At 33.2% G+C, this 19312-nt stretch overlaps 1 protein-coding gene and 1 long non-coding RNA gene across 5 annotated transcripts; both read left to right on the top strand.

Moving 5' to 3' along the window:
- The first annotated feature begins 903 nt into the window (after positions 1–903).
- Positions 904–6988, top strand: LOC107953064 (zinc finger CCCH domain-containing protein 55). Of its 4 annotated transcripts, none has more exons than XR_005930577.1 (10): positions 907–2074; positions 2597–2770; positions 4439–4618; positions 4706–4794; positions 4938–5189; positions 5416–5548; positions 5743–5952; positions 6059–6486; positions 6595–6674; positions 6823–6988. XR_005930577.1 is itself a non-coding variant. In XM_016888293.2 (8 exons), exons 1-7 carry the CDS (start codon positions 1188–1190, stop codon positions 5927–5929), a joined length of 1893 nt encoding a protein of 630 aa, XP_016743782.1. In that variant the 5' UTR covers positions 904–1187; the 3' UTR covers positions 5930–5952; positions 6059–6558. The 4 variants fall into 4 exon arrangements, 2 of the variants coding, with proteins under 2 accessions (XP_016743782.1, XP_016743781.1); XR_005930578.1 differs by having other exon boundaries at positions 913–2074; positions 4938–5180; XM_016888293.2 differs by lacking the exons at positions 6595–6674; positions 6823–6988 and having other exon boundaries at positions 904–2074; positions 4938–5180; positions 6059–6558.
- A 3871-nt stretch (positions 6989–10859) lies between these two features.
- Positions 10860–17482, top strand: LOC107953063 (uncharacterized). The gene is made up of 3 exons (XR_001699041.2): positions 10860–13338; positions 13701–15691; positions 17325–17482. It is a non-coding gene; the product is annotated as an uncharacterized lncRNA (long non-coding RNA).
- The last annotated feature ends 1830 nt before the right edge of the window (positions 17483–19312 follow it).

Below are 19312 nucleotides of genomic sequence, written 5' to 3'. Positions count from 1 at the left end.
CCCCTCCAATAACATAGTACTTTCTATTTTTTTTCTTGGTGCTTAATTACAAAAGTATTAAAATCATTAATTAAAAATAAAAAATATTTTTAAAAAATACTAATTATAAATATTTAATGGTTATATTTAAATATTTAAAATGTAGTTTATATATTCTAATTAAATTTTATAAGTAATTAATATTTATTACTTAAAAATATTTAAAATTTATATTTCATATATTAAAATATTAACAACAAGTTAGAATAAATTTTTTTATATTCTTACTAAAATATAATAATATTAACCAATTTAAATTTTATTTAAATGCATATTTGTTACTTGATAATAACATGTTTAAAATTAACATTTTATTTCTCAAAAGCACTTTTTGATAGCAATGCTAAACACTCAAATTTTAAATTTTAAACCAAATTTTTTAAAAGCACTTTTCAAAAACATTTCCAAACTAGCCCTTAATTGGGTCACCACCTCAGGGAAATTAAGAAAATGTCGTTCTGTTATTAAAATAAGTTATATCACTTGAGTATACTTTAATATTTTTATTTAAAAAAACTAATAAAAGTATGCAAATGATGAGATTTGAACCCGAACCAATTGCATTAATAATAATAATAATTTACAATTCAACTCAAACTTTATTTTGATTAATTTTATTATGCATACCTTCTTACTTCTATTAATTGTATATATAATCTATTTAATTGAGTCACTATCCTAAATTAACTCGACATCAATTAAAAGATTGACGACAATACATAAATAATTTAATCTAATTTTTTAAATTTTAATATTATAAGTATTTCATAAGTTATTATTATTAATTAATTTATAATTATAAATTTTATTATTTATTGTATATTACTTTTAGGTATATATTTATAGGATAGGTAAAGCCCGCTCATTGCTTCACTTCAAAACCCTCTCTGCTCATTTCCCTATCCCACTCTACCTCTGTTTTTCATTTCATTTAATTTTTTTATTAGCTAAGTCTTTTTGAAAAAAAAGGAACAAAGAAAACAAAACTTCGAAAACCCCAAAAACCCACCCACAAACGCCACTGCCTTTTCACTGTTTTCTCTGTCTTCTCTCTACTGTCTGTTTTCTAAGTTAAAAAAAAAAATCCGAACTTCACAGTTTCTCTCATACCAAACAAACAAAAAACGAGAGAAAACTGTAAAGCCTCCATGGATCTTTGTGATACAACTAACATTTTGTTCAGTAAAATCAAGGTTTTAGACCCAGAAAATGCATCTAAAATCATGGGTTACATCCTTATCCAGGACTTAGCTGACATGGATTTGTTGCGTTTAGCCTTTGGTCCTGAAACCCTTTTGCAGTCCCTTGTTTTCAAAGCTAAAGCTCACTTAGGACTTTCTTCAAGCACTTTCTCTACTCATTTGAACCCAATCTCAAGACCCAACAGCTCTAACAATTCCCAAAACCCACTTCCTCCATTGTCTCCCAGTATCATTCCGAGAAATGGGTTCTTAGAATTTTCGAAGAAGGTGCCTTCATGGTCTCCTGCTAGTAGCCCAAAATCAAGTCCCTTTCTTTCTTATGAAAATATCCGCTCTGGGTCTCTCTTAGTTACTTCAAAGACTGGGGATAGCGGTACTGATTTAATCGATGAGAATCAAATGAGTGACTATTTTTCATTTTTGAATGATTCTTCCTCTTCTAGGAATGAGGACTTTATTGGTCATAGAAGGAGTTTTTCAGAAAGTGATGCATGTTTCGGAACAGTTGAAGAAGCCGGCGGATTTGGTGGTCTTGTGGGTGGTTACAAGCCTTGTCTTTATTTTGCTAGAGGCTTTTGTAAGAACGGTGATAATTGCAAGTTTTCGCATGGCCTTGGTGGTTTAGCTGATAATGTTGATATTAATGGTGTTGTTGTTGGTTCACCTAGTAAAATGGACCTTCTTTATCACCAGCAGGAGGAAATGATGAGAATGAGAGCAGCTGCTCATCAGCAAAGATTCGCTGCTGCTCAGTTGGTGGCTGGTGTTTCTTCTTCATTGCCTTATGAAAAAAAAATGAATCTTCTGTTGCAACAGCAAACTGAGGCCCAGAGGTGTATTAAAGATTCCCCAATTTTGTTTCCTGCTTTCTGACTCTTTATTTTTTTGGTGGGTTGGGGGGCGGGGCTATTTTCTGTCTAAGGTTCTTAATTTTTGTTCTAACCTTGGGCGTATCTTGTTGGCTATGGAATCCTTAACAAGGTTTTGTTATGGTTTTACATAAAATTAATTCGGAATTTATTTACATATTATCTATTTGGTGCTTCTTTCGTGGATTTGTTACTATGAAGTAGTTTACTTTAAGAATTTTTATTTATTTAATTGTTTGTGGTTTACACTTTCTGCGATGAACAGTAGAGACATCTATTTGGCTTTTGTCTTTGTTTTTTATTGACGTGATGGTAAAGTTCATTAGTTTGAGTTTGCCTTAAGCATGGGGGTTTTCTATTTATAAGATAATGTTGGTCTTATTTTGGTGGGAGTACTGAGTTATTTAAAAAGCCATAGCATGATCATTTAAGTGTTCTTCCTTTGTGCTATATATATTTTTCATTTGGCTCATTGTAATGTTGCAGAGCCGCTGCATTGATGTTCGGTGAAGAAATTTTCAAGTTTCCCCAGGGCCGAGCTGAGAGGGAGTTTTTCGCAATGGGATTAGCAGAAAAGGCTAACTCAGCTTCAAAACAGATTTACCTGACTTTTCCAGCTGATAGTACATTTAAAGATGAAGATGTTTCTAACTACTTCAGGTATCTATTGCATTGAGAAATAGTCAGGAATTTTATTATCTTATTAAATACGTAGATTATGATTTCTCCTCAGTCCCTGTGCATGTTGTTAGTGGGAAGCTACATTTGGACATTTTTCCCTCAGTCCATGGATTTTAGTGTTGATGTTGCAATTTAGGTAATAACTAGTTGGCATCCTACAATGATGTTTAACTGGTGCCTTCTTGGATCCCTGACCACTATGTTTGTGGTAGAATCTACAATTACTGTAGTATTTGCCACACATCGCAGGATAATGTAAAGTTAAAATGTTAAGGGGTGAAGAATTCAGCTTTTAATTGTTGTATAAGTAATATTACATGCTAAAAGAAGATTGACCTTTAACTTCTAATGTTTTCAATTTTTCCCCTTCATGTGCAAGGACAGTTGAACTGTATCAGTTTAATCTCATTTTGATAATATACCTGACGGCTTTAAATCCAACCCTTCTTCCTTTTCTAGCTATTGCATTGACTTAGATAGTGTGATCTGTATCGTCTCCCAGTAACCCAGAATCTATTTTGCAATACTCCATAGTTTTTCTTGGAGATTTTCAGTATCCTGTACTTAATTGCTAACTTCTGTTCATTCTATTTATTGTTTTATCACGTTATATGGTCTATGATATTTGGAAATGTCTTTGAGTAACTATCTTAAGCTTAATTTGTTGCTTTTGTCCTCTTCAGGTAAGGAGGGGTTAATCAGTTAAGTATGATCCATCTAGAAGCAAATGATCATATAAAGGACATGTTAAATTGTCAATAATGCATTTAATGGTAAATGGACCATACAAATGACTGGAGGCTTATATCAATGGAGTTCACAAGTTTGCTTTTTAACATGTGCTTTTTTTAACATTTTTGGTGGATAAACAGGACACCGTGCGAAACTAGATCATTATTAATTTATGATACTTCGTTGTCTTTATTTTTACTTTGGTGCTAGAGGCTATATGGGAAGTTAAAGAATTGTTAGTTTCTGCATTTTTGTTTCGATGAGGAAATTTTACAAGATTTAGATTTTAGAGAATTAGTCCTCCTTACCCTAAAGAAAGACCAACTGTTCATCAAAGTCAATTTTATATGTCATGTAAAGGAGCAACATGCAAAGGATACATGTATTCAGTAACCCAGGAAAACATTTCATAAGAAATTCTGTTTTTCCATGAGAGAGGAGAGGTTTAGGGCTTCCGTGGTCTTCGTGAACTTGGTCAAACTTGCAACTAAGCTGTATAATAAGCCTGGTGGTGGTGAATGGACAAAATTGATACTTCTGTGCTTGCAGCTGAATTATTTCTGCATATGCATGCTTGTAGAAGAAGCAGAATTGACAATTTATTTGAGTTGGGCTCCAAATGCTGAAATTTAAGTTTGGAGATTGTATTGCAATACCATAGAGTTTTGACTCTCCTAATGTATTGAGAGCTTCTATTACATTAGTGTACAAATTTGATTAAAGGAATTCTGTTTATATCTTTACCTCTGTGGCTAACACATCCGTTTAAATGGATGTTGCTGTCAATTACCTGTTTATCTTGATGCAAAATTGTAAAAAGACCTACTTTAGGGGTTTTCTTTGTTCTGAACTAAGGTTGATCAATTTCTTAAATTTTAATTTTGTGAACTTACTTTAATTCTGTATATTTTAAAGCATGTTTGGACCAGTGCAAGATGTGAGGATCCCATATCAGCAGAAGCGGATGTTTGGCTTTGTGACTTTTGTCCATCCTGAGACTGTGAAGCACATTTTGGCCCGAGGAAACCCCCATTACATTTGTGATTCACGCGTGCTTGTTAAGCCCTATAAGGAAAAGGGAAAAGTTCCTGACAAGTATGACATTTTCTCTTATTCATATTTTTTCTTGCATCTAGCCATCATCATGCACTGATTTGATAATTGATAATGGAACAATTGCAGGAAGCAACACCTGCCAGAGAGAGGGAACTTTTCTTCATGTTCAAGCCCTTCAGGGCTTGATTCTAGAGAGCCATATGACCCTCATGTTGGTAAGCAAACATAGGTTTTCTGGGATTGTTGGCTCGTTGTTTTTTGCATGAAATCATAGGAGGGGAACAGAATGCTTAGGATGGCTGTTTCTCTATTTTTTGTTCTTTAGATTTTGAGGTTAATAATCTTTCTTTACATTAAGGGGCAAAGATGTTCTACAATGCTCCGGAGATGATGTTGAGAAGGGAATTTGAAGAGCAAGCTGATCTCCAGCATGCTATTGAACTGCACAGGAGAAGGTTTGTGAACTTGCAACTTCCAGACTTCAAGAATGATGGCAGTCATCATCACCAGCGCAGCCTATCTGTTGGTGGTTCTGTTTCCTTGCCTGCTTATTCCCATGCCAGTCAAAATGTTCATCTATCTGACAGCATTAAACAAGAAGGTTCAGTAGGTTTGCTTATCAGCCTCGGCTGTTCTATTTCATATTATTATCTTTTTGTTGGATTTGTGAATCTTTGGTGGTTATGTATCTGTGAAATTGTGGATAGTTTCCCTTTCTCTTGTCCAGAAAAAGAAAATAAAATCACAACCAGTAGTTCAAAGTTTGTGAGTCAAGGAATGAAAATAAAAAAGGAAAAGCTATACTGTAGTTGAAGTTATATTATTTCTTGTGGCAGTCAATGGTGGTAATACAGCTGCTGCTTCTCCTGTAACCGTGAATGCTGCTGAGGAGGAAGAAGTGAATTCAGCTTGTGTTCAGAAAGGCGGAGTTGGGCATACCCAGGACCAGGAGTGTTCCAACCTGAAAGGGTACGATGTCAGATGTCCCTTAACAACATGGAACTTAATCTTGAAATTTAGATAAAACATCAATAAGTAGTGTAGAGATGCTGTATTTCTTATTTTATTCAAATCTTATTGTACGCTGCTGTCATCTCGGCACTTCTAAAGTTGGTTATCTTTCAGTTGTTTTTCTCATTTGTTTTCATTTCCATTTCTAATAGATGTCAAGAGTGTAGCCTAGAGCATGCGCTTCCTGATAGTCCGTTTGCTTCCCCTGAAAAGTCTACTGAAAGTCACCTCTCTGAGTTTCCTGCAGCAAATGGAAATCCGAATTTATGTGCAATGTCATCTTCCGAAAATGATCCTTTACTACTTGCCACTTCTACTAGTGGCATGACTTCCATTTAAGTTATCCTATTCTTAATGCCAAGGTACTATCACTGTTTTAGAATTGTTATAACTTGATCTCTCCTTCTATGATTACCCACGTAGAAGGTATTGTATTGGATTTGAGATTTATTTACTTTTTCTCTGCAGGTTTTATCATGGGCATGAAGCTAATTAACTTTAGGAAATAAAGGTAAGTATTGTCAGAACTCAGGAAAGGAGTAACTATAATGTATGAACTAATCTTTTTCACATTCCAGTCAAACGGCTTTCTTTTTAATGTTTCGATGTGATACTAATGCACAAAAGTAGAGAAACATATACGAGAAGAATCCCCTAGATGTGTATAGCAAGATTTATAGAGTGAAGGGTGGATCCGCAAAGAATGTATCCATCGTTGACTTCTTCAATACAAACTACTAACAGCAAATGCATATTGGATTACATATATGGCAGACAAATCAATATTGGTGTGTAGGGCTGTTCTCTTTTCTCCTTTTGCCATTCCTTTGTAGGTATGTATTCCAACCAAAAAAAGCCTGAAGGAGCCAAGGATAGCTGATTATTGTATTGTCAATGTATGCATCTTCTTTCACATTTTATCTGATAACAACATTATTATAATATGATTTGTACGATTAGACTTTGAAGCTGGAAATGTTTACATTTATCATTACACTTGTTAGGAAGTTAGTGAAATGTCTAAGTATCAACGTTTGAACTTCAAAAGGGAAAAGATGAGATCTCAGGAGATGGGGTTTGCATGGTAATTGTTATTTTATTTTATGTTAATCTTTTTGAGTTAAAATTTTGTTATTATTAAACTGAAGAATGTTGGGTATTAGAGAAAGTTGGTAAAAAAGTATCTTTTAGGGCACTTTGTCTCATTTTACATTTATATATAATAACTTTAGGTCCACATGAAAGGCAAAGGCTAGGGTCATCACATGGGGGCTGACATTACATAAATTCGAATGAAGGCATGTTTCAGTTTCATATAAATGTGGGTTTTTTTTGTTTTATGGGTGGAGCCACAGATACTGTAAGTTTTAAATCATTGGTGATGTGGTTGTAATTCAAGCTCAGCTGCACCTTGTACTGCAATTGCTTTTTTAGTTTGCTTTTGCTAGATATTTTCGAGTTAAAGAAGGCTAAAAGGAAGGTGTTATATATATATTTATATATTTATATATTTATATATATATAAAGCTAGTTAAAAAGAACTGTGCTGTGGGGTTAAATTCATGTCTGCCATTACGCATCAGGTGATGACTTGTTTCTTTATTGGTAGACCAACGTTGGATCCCTCTCCCTCTCAACTTCGATTTTGTACTATTCACCAATAAAGAGGGGTTTTTTTTTTTAATGAAAAAACAAGATAGTCTAATAAAAGTTCTGAGGTAAATTAACAACTGGTTGATATAAAAATAATTATATAATGTTAAAAAAGTATAATTTGGTACATTCATAACTTGGTGTCATATTTTTGTCCATATATATTTGAGATTAGTAATTATCTTTCTCAATTTCAAAAATTGATAAATTATAAAAAATTAAAAATAAATTTTTCAAAAAAAAATACAGATATTCATAAAATTCTCGAAAACTAAAAAAATGCAATATTTTTAAAAATAAAAATTATTTGTTACTAAAGTTAACATGCCATGTTTTCTTAAAGGATTACCAAAAAATGTATAAAGAAAAAGATTTTTTTTTTAAATTTTTTCCTCGTCAGTAATATTAGTATCAAATCTAAATTTTGATAATTTGAAAAAGAATCTTAAAAATATATTAGATAGTATTTCAAACAGAATATCAGTAGCAAAAAATAATTACTTTTAGATTTACACTCTAATTAATTAACCAAAATATTACTTTAAATTCTTTTGAATATTATATTTTAAAGTGATAATTATAGTGAGAATTTTTAAAATGAAAACAATGAGAATCAAAATATTTTTTTTACCCTTAGATCATAATGAATAAATTTAAGCCTTAAATTTAGTATTTAATCTACTCACTAAAATAAAAAGCACAACACCTAATCTTTTTCATTTTTTTCTTTTCACCTTATAATACAATTTTTAAGGTGAAAATAATTCATAAACTTAGTGAAATGCTTAATCGTGTGATATGCTTGAAATCCAAAATTTATTCATTTTTCGTGTGATATGTTTAAAATTCTTTGAGTGACATCAATCAATAAAAAATTATAAACTTTTTAAAGTGAAATGCACTACAAATTTTTTTAGGGAGAAAAACAAATATATAATACCCATGGTACTTAATCTTGATAACTCCAACCTCTTGCTTTCCTTTTTGCTTAAAAGATTCTGAAAATAAGAGATTGCCCCCAAAAAATTTCACCCTAAAACTTGTATTGCATTATGGAAAAAGAAAGTGTTGTGCTCTTTATTTTAATTTAGTAGATTAAATCTAAGGCTTAGGTTTATTCAATTTCATCTGAGGTTAAAACATTTTGATTCTATTTTAAAAGTTTTTAATATAATTGATAAATTTATATATATATTTTTAATTTTTAAATCAATACATAATCCATATTTTTCACAGCCATAATTATTTATTATTGTGATCATGTCAGCTTTTAGAAACATAAATAATTAATGCCGTACACTCTTTTGAAAAGGAATAAGTTGCTAATTACAAAATTTTTACTTGAAATAGTTAACACCATCTTCAAGTGTCATTATTTTCCCACCTTCGTTAAGATAAGGATTAAATTGGTTGGTGATTAGGAATGTTTAATCGGTTAATTGACTTGACCCAAATTACTATTAATCAAATTAACTAACTTTTTTAAACTCTTAACCGTTAATTGAACCGTAATTTTTTTTAAAAAAATTAATTGAACCGAACTTTTTCAGTTAATTCGGTCAGTTAATCGAATTAACCGAAATATATATATTTTATTTTTGGTTAAAACAAATATAAGACATATAAAAAATTAACCGACTTAACCAACCGATTAATTTATATTTTCAAAAAATTAACCGAACCGACCGAATACTTGTATATTATAATATTATTTATTAAATTTGGTTAATTCGGTTAACCGACTGATTTCGAACCGAATTAACCATTAATCGAACTTCCAAAAAATTATTAGCTGACTCTTGACTGAATTAATTTGGTTAACAGACCGATTAACCGAATTCGGTTAGTTAATCGAATTAATTCTGTTTTACCTAAAATTTGCACACCCCTATTGGTGATTCCACCAACTAAATTACTTTAACCGTATTGTATACGATCATACTAATTATTTTATTCTACATATATATTTTTTGTGGAAAGTAAAGCTAAATTAATAAAAAAGAAAACAAAGCCTAAATCTACCTTCTTACTTAATAACTGTTCCTAAGTTTTGCTTAGATTCTTCATTTAAATCTTTAGACGGGTCCCCCGCATGGGAATTGGTCTACTGTCTTGCCCAACAAACAAATATCTTGATAGTTTCTGTTGAACTCCATGCTAAATCTTGAAAGACAAATATGTTCCTATTCTTCTATATACGCCATGCTCTTAACCCAGAAAGGGTGGGCCAGGGAGCTTTAGCCTATGGCAACCACTCGTTATGTCTTAAGTTTTTCTCAACCCATTCAAAAATATTGCTTGAAAAGAATTGGGATTTCCAATTTAGAGGGTAATGTTCAACCAAACTTCTTTAGCTATCGAGCAGTATCTGAGAATGTGTAAGGCGTCTTCTGTGTTATGTTGACAAACTGGACAGGAGGTGTTGTGGCTGAGCCCTCTTCATGCTCTTTCTAAATTGGTGAGCAACCTTTGTTTGCAAACTTGCCATAAGAAGAACCGAATACGTTGTGGACCTTGATATTTCCAAACTTCCTTCCACCTAATGTCTTGAGTATTCCATGAATTTCCTGTTAGCATTTGGTATGCATTCTTGATTGAGAATTTTCCATTAGAGGTAGGCATCCATCTGATTTTATCGGGCCCTACTAAATGATGTAGGGGAGGTATGTCTACAATTTTTTGTACGATTTCTTCTGCTAATTTTTCTCTGAATGCTTCTAGGTTCCAAACCCCTTTATCTGTTATCATATCCTTAAGCAAACAGTCATTTGTTAATCTATTCAAATTTTGAATATGGTTGTTCAGAGGCCCAACTATACGAATCTAGTTGTCATTCCAACAAGATATTTTTATTCCGTCTCCAACTGACCAGCATAGGTTTTCCTTTAATAGAGGCCATACCTTCTAAATTGCTTTCCATAGTGTAGAACAACTTGTTTTTACTATACCCTCTGAAATTATCTCCTTCATTTCGTACTTTGAATGTAACATACGCGCCCATAAGGCATTTTGGTTCGAGATGAGGTTGATTCCTAGTTTTAATAAGAAGGATTTGTTTTGGTCTTGTAAACGCCTTAGGCCTAGACCGCCGCTTGTACGAGGTTGACTTATTGACCCCCAATCAACTAGTGCCAACTAGCTACCTCCCGTATTAGATCCCCAAATGAACTGTCTTGCTAGGTGTTCAATTTCATCACACACCCTTTTTGGAATTTTCATGGATTGCATGAAATAATTAGGAATAGTTAAGAGAACTGATTGGATAAGGGTAAAGTGTCTTGCCATGGATAGTTACTTTGCGTCCCAGTTACATAATTTACATATTTGCCTAGCTCTTGTACTTTCTGATATCCCAAAATCCTACTTAGTCTATCACTTAAGTCTTCCGCTACTCCTTTTGAAAAAAATATGTTAGTTTTCCTTGTATTAACACAGTGTCCTAAAAGCCTGCAGAATTGATCAAGAATGTTTTTTAGCAACATACTATGCTTGATATCCGCTTTTGAGAAAATCACCAAGTCATCTACAAAGAATAAGTGTGATAAGTTGGGTCCAGTTCTGGATAACTTAATAGGGAGCCAATTTCTTGAAGAAATGAATGAATGAAAGCTATGCCCTAGCCATTCTATGCATAATACGAATAAATAACGTGATAGTAGGCAACCTTGTCTTACTCTTTTTTCGGGTTTGAATTTTTCAGTGGGTACCCCATTCCATAAGACTTGCATGGTGGCCGTTGTAATAGCTAACATAATAATTTTTACTAGAAAATCTGGAATTCCAGTAGCTTGGATTGACTTGTCGATGAAATCCCATCAAATTCTGTTGTAAGCTTTTTCCAAGTCAATTTTGATCACCATCCATTTCTTATTTTTTCTGCGCATTGAGTGGATGACCTCTTAAGTTATGATGATGTTGTCTGAGATGTTCCTTCTGGCGATGAATCCAGCTTGTTCTTACGAGATAATTTTAGGGAAGACTATTTGAATCTATTGGCTATTACCTTCATGACTAGTTTATAAAGGACAGTATAAAGGCTTGTTGGTCTAAATTGCGAGAGTTCTTCGGGCTGGGTAATCTTTGGGATTAGGATGATTAATATGTTGTTGAGTTCTTGGTCGATGGGTCACCCATTGAATACGTCTTTGACCCAATCACTTACTACTCCTCCTATGTTATCCTATTGGTTTTGAAAGAAAAACGCGTGATATCCATCACTTTCAGGTGCTTTAGAGGAGCCATGTCAAAAAGTGCTGATTTGATTTCTTCATTTGTGACCTCTTTTTTAAAATCAATGTCACTGTGTTCTAGTGGAAGAAAGCAACTTGGAGGTAACTCTCCCTATCTGTTTGGTTTTTCGCCATATAGTTTTTAAAAGTAATTAACAACTTATTCTTGTATGTCCTCTGGGTCAAATAGCCATTCTGTATTTATGTTGCGGGCCACGGTAATACGATTAATTTTTCTTCTGTGCATTGTTCAACTGTGAAAAACAAATGTATTCCTATCCACTATATCAATTTACAAGGAGTTCGAATATGATCTTTCAAGCTTCGTTTGTACCGAGCTTAAAGATTTCATTAGCTTCTGTTTGCGAGTCCCAATGTGTCCGTATACGTTTTTGTTCCAAACTTTAAGGCCTACGGTGAGTTGATCTAAGTTGATATGCATGTATTCCCTGTAGCTCCATAATCTTTTAACTATGTTTGGGAAGTCTTGGTGCCGTGCCCATTTAGCAAGAAACCTGAAATGCTATCCTCTAGGGATTTTTAAGTCCGAGTTAATGTTAACAAGCAACGGCATATGGTCTGATTTTATTTGAGTTAGATGTGTTGCTAAACAATGGGGAAATGATTGGCACCAAGCTTCATTTCCTATTGCTCTATCCAATCCTTCGAAGACTCCTCCTCTTTGCCAAGTAAATGAGGGCCCTTGAAATCCCAGATCTTGTAGGTTTGTAGATTCAATGAATTCTCTGAAATGTGGGCAACTTTTTCCTACGGTACTGCAACCTTTTTTGCCTTCTTAGGAGAAAATAGTGCTAAAATCACCTATTATCATCCAAGGTACTATCAGGCAATATAGTTACTATTAAAGCTTCCTAGAAGCTCTTCCTCTTTGTACCATTGGGGTTCCAGTAGACAATAACAACTAGGATGGGTTGTATTAGCCCCCATTATATATCTTAACAAGACTAAATTGGGGATGGTTTTGGACAATTTCAAGTCAAATTGTATCCCTCCAACCGATCCAAATTCCCCTTGAGAAACCTCTCGCTTCAATTCGATGGGAGTGGTGAAGGCATAGCTTAGCAATTATTTCTTTGCCTTGATACCACTCACTCTTGGTTCTAAAAGGCCTACAATGTCTAGTCTAAAATCCATATTATACTCTCTGAAGATGCGTGGAAATTTAGCACTTGCACATATTTGACAATTCTAAATGAAAAGTGATAAATTAAAATTAGAATTCATCATGAAAGATTTAGAAGAATAATACCCAATTTATTTTTGCTACCGTATGACGCCTTTGCTGTCTTCGTTCCCGGCTTCTTCCTCATTTATTTTGTTGAGAAGACCTTATTTAACTTGTTCTTGTAGCAGTTCAACCATGTTGGTAATTGAATCTGATAGTGGGACTTTGAAATATGTAACTTTGAAGAGGCTTTCTTTATCCCGAATAATTCTTTTAAATTTTTGGCCCTTTGTTCCATTCATTTTCTCCATACTGGTTCACCGGGTAAGAGCATTCACTTGTCCACCCATAGCATTTTTAAATGCCAAAGACTCCTTCTGTTTTCCTCTAGGGTCACCAGATTTTTTAAAAACCACTACTGAGTGTTTGGTTGGATCTAGTATTCCTTTAGAAAGGGTTACTGCAACCTCCGGCAGATTTTTGGTGTTGAATCGATGATTGGTTTGTGGCCCAGAAATTTTTGTTGGTTGTGCGCTATGGATGTCCTCTATGATCTATCCCCATTGCGTCTAGATATGCGCTTTGGCCGCCGTCGCGTCCGTCACCGGTTCCCCTTCTGATTGTAGTGTGGACAAGGCTACCGCTACTTGTACTTCTTCCCTTGTGCCATTTTCTGCTAGGTTAGTTTTTTTTTCCCATTCTTTCTTTAGGCTCTAGTTGCATCGGGCCTGAATGGCCTTGTTTCTCTAGGTTAAACCTAATCTGGTTTCCTTTAGAAAGTGTGTTGGGCTCTTTCTTTTTGGTTCGTTTCTGTTTGCCTAAGTTTGGATAAGTTATACTCTCCTTACCAGGCCATTTTTGTAAGTGGCCTATGAGGGGAGATCCTCTTTTTGCAGTGGTTTGGTCCAATACAAACCCTATTTCCTTTTGGGACATGTTATTTTCCTTTGTGGGCCTACTCTCTTGTGGACCCACTTTCTTGTTTAGGGTTTTCAAAGGTTGAAACCGAATATTTTCTTATGTTTTCTTTCTGGTTGCACAGTTCATGGCATTCCCCTCTTTTGACCATCGCCGATTCTATTTTTCAACGATCATTCATGGACCATAAGCGTTGGAGTTAGTCGTGGAGTTACTTGTCCCTGGTATAGGCTTGGTCTTCTAAATTCTTCCTTCCTCAGCGATGCTTCCTTTTATCACTTGTTGTTCAATCGTTGATTTTTGGCAGATATCTTGCGTATATCCATAATGGCTGCAAGAAAAGAATACTATGGGGAGGTATTAGTATTCGATTCTCTACAATACTCCGTTGATTAGAACTTGAGATATAAGAGCCTTTCCAAGATTAATGTAAACCACCATTCTTGCAAATCTTGCCCGAACTCCATTATCGGTATTAAATTCTAAATTTGCAACCCTTCCTATCATTCCCCCTATTTTCCAGAGTATTTTCCTTTTGTACATATGTCCAGGCAATCCTAGTAATCATATCCATGCCATAACCATATTCGGGTAAGGCTGCAAGGGGTTAAATTTAATACTTTAGGGTTGAATAGTTAGGTACTGTCCATAAACTATCCAGAGCCCTTGACTTAGTACTTTCTCGAAATCTCCAGGGTTTTGGAACTTAGCCAGGTAATAACGTTCTCGATATCCATTAATCGGAATGGTTGACTTGGTTTCTATCAAGAATGAATCTTATTTTGCAGAGTTGCGTATCCAATGTTCCTTTCTAGGAGTTTTATTATCACCGTATGTTTTATATCTTTTATGAGTAATTGATTAACCCTATCAGATATGTCAATTTCTGGTATGCCATTTACCATCGATCTCATAATGTCTTCATCAAGTAAATCTAAGTCGTCGTTATCCTCATCTTTGGTTAACGTTTCAGCTTTATCGTTGGCTCTTAGGCCTGTTCCAACGAGGTGATCTTTCCAGGATCTAGGCTTGTCTATGCCTAAAACAACTTCTATGACAACATCTGCAATACCTTATTGAATGTTGGTTTCCCAACCTCTTGGTAGTCGACTATGACTCCGTCCGCTTCTTGTTTTCTCTCGTTCTTAAGGCTCTATAATATACTCTTTCTTTCAATTTTTTCCTTAATTTTACGTTATTCTACATATATTATTAATATATATTTAAAAAAAGTGAAATTTATTTTGAGGTCAATTTGGATTTGTGAAAGCAAAGATAAAATAATCTACCTATAAAATTTAAACATCTTGATATTATGTAAAATAAAATTTAATATGCATAAAAAATAATTTTAGACTCTTTAAAATAATATGATTTTCATATTTGATACTAGACTTGATCATGGGCCAGGCCAGATCGATGCAAAATTTTAAGCCCATTTTTTAGGCTCGAGCTTGGTCCAAAATGATAATTTTGTAATAGAAGGATAATTTAATCATTTCTCAAGACTTTTGTAATGGAAATAATATCTAATATGGTATTTGATGTTCAAAATTATTTTTTTATAATTAGAACCTTGTATTAAAAAATCAGGCCACAATTTCACAAATTAGACTTGGATCAGTTGGGCTTGTTGTTGGTCATTTTAAATAGGATCCATAGAGGTAGCTATCAACTTTCATTCTCCTCTTCTCCAGCTGGCAGCAACCTTCATAGGTCTCTTTCTTCTCCTTTTTCATTTTCCTCACTTTTTTTTTTTCATTTTCTCTCAAAAGCTTCACCTTCAACCTTGAGATTTTGTCAAAATGTCCATGGAAACAATCTCCTAAGCTCAATTCGTCTATCAATTTCTTCAATGACAGCCTAGGGTTTATGGATTTTTAGTAAGAGAAGTTGAAGCTAGAGTGAGAAAGCTTCAATAAGATAAGAAATGACTTCCTACATCTCTACTAGCTTGATACTTGTTGTGAAATGTTATGAGAAAAGTTTTGAAAAAATTTATATTAATCTTTTAATGTATTTTTGTTGTATGGAAATGAGGACATCGGTTTTCAAGCTTTATTGATGAATTGGAATACATGGAACTTGATTAAGTATTGTAGAGCATCAATTAAGGTAAATACCTTGGATACTCTAATTTCTTCTAAGTTAGTAAGCTTAGGAAACTATGAAACTGATGATATAATTAAGTGTTTAATTATGTTAATGATAATATGAAATTCAATGGTATAATGTTATATAAAATAAAATTAAAATGTGAAAGAGAAATTATGAGTTGCTATGTGATGTCTTGTTAGTCAATTATATGAAAATGATACTAAGGTTTCATGGAAGAAATTAAAACTTGATAAGGTATGTATGCACATGTATGAACCATGTTGACATCATGGAAAGACTGGATAAAGCAATTATGGCAAAAAAATATGTTAAAATGTAAAGTCTTGCGTAATGTCATCAAGAGTCGATACAAGATAAAAATATAGAAATGACTATGATATGGAGAAAGAAAAAATTGAACACTGAAAATGTGTATAAGGCCTAATTCAAAATGTGAATTAAAATGCATGTGTGAAAGCATTTGAGTGCCTAAAAGTAGGGTTAGCTAAAGGATTTGTCTACTTACGTTATGGGTTCTAAAATTTGAAATAAAAGAAACTAAGTGTAACATCCTATACCATCCACCTAATTAGCATTCTTACAATTTAAAGATAAACTATTCAAACTTAGAATGTAACAACCCATTTTTAGAAGAGAATAGTGGGTTATGTTTAAAAAATCAAAAGCCGACTGAAAAAGCTTCATATGCAAAAGAATTGACATTTGAGCTTTCTGTGCAAAATACAAAATTGAAAAAGGAATTATTAGCGGCAAGAAGATTTGTCAATCAAACTATAAATGGTATTAATTACAAGTATAGTGACAACACAAGACCTTGGAAGAAGGGAAAGCACTCTGGCCACTCTCATGATTTTTCTGGAGTAGCTTGTGATGATTTTGAATTATGGAATTTTGATTTAGATGGCATTGCATGCTAGGAAACAATTAGAGGCTACTCTTGAAGCTACACTAATCAATGAGGAATTTATAGAAGGCGAATATTGAAGAAACTGGTTTTCAGAGATCAGATGACGAATATTTTTACTAGATTTTTCATGTTAGTCATTTTGAGTTTCTTTAGAATAAACTTGGTCTCTGCAGCACTTGAGTTAGGAGGAGAATGTTAGTGTCTCAAGGCTGCAACTAATTTTTAAAAAATAAGACTAAGTCTTAGGGGGATTTGTTAGCTTGTTAGTAGGAGTAGGAGTTTTTAGCTTGTTAGTAGCAATTTGAATTTATTTCTTGTTGAGGTTGTTACTTGGGACTTGTATATAAGGGTTGTTTTGTCAATCAATTAAATCATCCCTTCATTTCATCTTTAGTTCTATATTTCAATTAAGTTTTTGCTAAACTAACAGTTTTGATAGAGTTCTCTAAAGATGCCTTGGTTGAGTCCTTGGAGAGTTTTAAAGAAAGAGAGAGCTTAGGAGCTAGTGTTGCTAACGATTTTGAGTGTTTAGGAGTTTTTAAACTTCATTTTGAGGTTAGATTTAGATTTCAAATGGGTTAGATTGGAGTTCTCTTGAGTTGTCAAAAAAAGTGAAAAAATATTTCACTATATCAATTTGCATATCACTAATAGTTTTAGAAGGATTTGATGTTTGATTATATTTCTCTAACATTATTTTATTATTTTGATTATGGTTTGTAGCAAAGGAAGTGGTTGATTCGTCTAAGGCCAAAAGGAAGGAGAAGATTGCGGAGGCGTAGTTGTTTTGTTTGTGCTAGCTTAATTCATGTTGGAACATTTTCAAATTTTTATAGTGTTCCAATAACTATAAATGAAAGTGTGTAATTAATCAAAAGTTATATCTTTTGGTTATTGGTAAAGTGTTATTTGGCTTGATTTTTGACAAAGAATTATAACTATTCAAATAATATTATTTGAATAGTTATGTTTAATCAAGAGATATTAGATGAATAATTATGTCTCTTTTAGATATGTGATTATTCAGAAAAGACACCTATTGAAAGATGTCTTTATAAAGAGATATGAAAATTCCTATAAATAGGAATGGGATTTCATTTCGAAATCATACCAACAAACTCTAAAAATTCTTTCTACCTTTTCTCTATCTTCTAATGTTATTAGATTGTTCTATAAAGAGTTACTGCAAAAATTCTTTATTGAAATTGATTGTCTTATTATACATTGCTCAGTGCTTAGTGGACTATTTTCGCCAATGCAAAACACAGATAGTCATCAGGCTTCATTGTATCCTCGAGGTTCATTTGCTTGAAACTCATTTTCACACCGAGTATAAGTAGAGGCGAATAGAACTTTAAAGATAATGGCTTGATACACGCCTTGGAGCCTTGTCTTATTTCTCCTATTCAAGTTGTTGTTCGTGTTCTGTTTGTGTGTTTGAGATTTTCCTCACCAAGCTTTATACTAACAGTTCAAATAGACTTGATGAAGTAATATAGATTAGGTTTTACTAATGATGTTGTGTTGCTGGCTATATATTATCTCATGCTTGAGTTGTGCTATTGTCGTAATCATGTTTAGACTTCAGATTATGGTAAATTATTGGGAAAGCATGTTATTACCATTTAAATGTTTGTTGTGCAAAACGTAGGACAGATTATTGTAACATTTGATGATAATTGATGATGCTTGATGTCTTAAGACATATTTTAATACTAAACGTCCTATCAGCCAATGTTGGAAATGGTTTGAATATAGTAAGCATGCTATAGAATTTGTTTGCGACAAAAGTGGCATTTGTGTGTATTTTATTGGAGTTTGTGCAAATTTACATTTGGCACTTGTGTGCATTACTAGTTTCTTAGGGGAAATTGTGTTTTTACACACATTAGATCACTTTTTCCAACTTAACGCTTGTGTGCAACTTTTAAGGCATATTAGGGATTTAATTTGCGTAACCATTCATGGTTCCACATTTGGATAATAAGGAAATTTTTTTATTATGATTTAATATGGTAATAATAGTTATGAATTGGATTTGTCGATGATCATGATACATGAAAATATGTTAAGTAATGTTTTGAGGTAATGTCCAAGTATGGTTTAGATATATCGAGTGATTTGAATTGTGTTGTTGGAAATGTATTAAAGCGGCCAATTTGATATTATATTGACTATGTGAAACACATATACTTGATCTTTTTATACATTAGCATGTCTTAATGGTATATATTATTAACTTGGTTATCTTAACATCATTAAGCTTCAAAAAGCTCAGCGTACGAATTGTTTGTTCTATGCATAGATAATTGAAGTGCATATAAGTCTTGATTCAGTTGCGTCAGCATCCAAGATCTTGAGCCTTAGCTACACTCATTAATCTTTATAATTTCTTGCTTTTGAACTTAGTTTTGGATATGTATAGAGGTGTACATGGGCCGGGCTACCCGGCCCGAAGGCCCGCCCGAAAAATATGAGGGTTTGGGTAAAAATATAGGCCCGAAATATGGGTTTGAGCAAAAAAAAGCCCGTTTAGAAAATGGGCCGGGCCTTAGGTAAACCTTTTTTGGCCCGGGCCCGGCTCGGCTCGAATTATAACTAAATATATATATTTTTTATTTTTAATCATATTTACATTTTATTTTCAATTTTGATATAACCACTTTTTATTATATTTTTAATTTGTGTACTCTTTAAAGAATTGTTTATCT

The sequence above is a fragment of the Gossypium hirsutum genome, chromosome A07, assembly GCF_007990345.1.
Source record: "Gossypium hirsutum isolate 1008001.06 chromosome A07, Gossypium_hirsutum_v2.1, whole genome shotgun sequence".
In the NCBI taxonomy this organism is placed as follows: Eukaryota; Viridiplantae; Streptophyta; class Magnoliopsida; order Malvales; family Malvaceae; genus Gossypium; species Gossypium hirsutum.
Note: the sequence above shows the minus strand (reverse complement) of the source record. Positions and strands in the feature narration are given on the sequence as shown.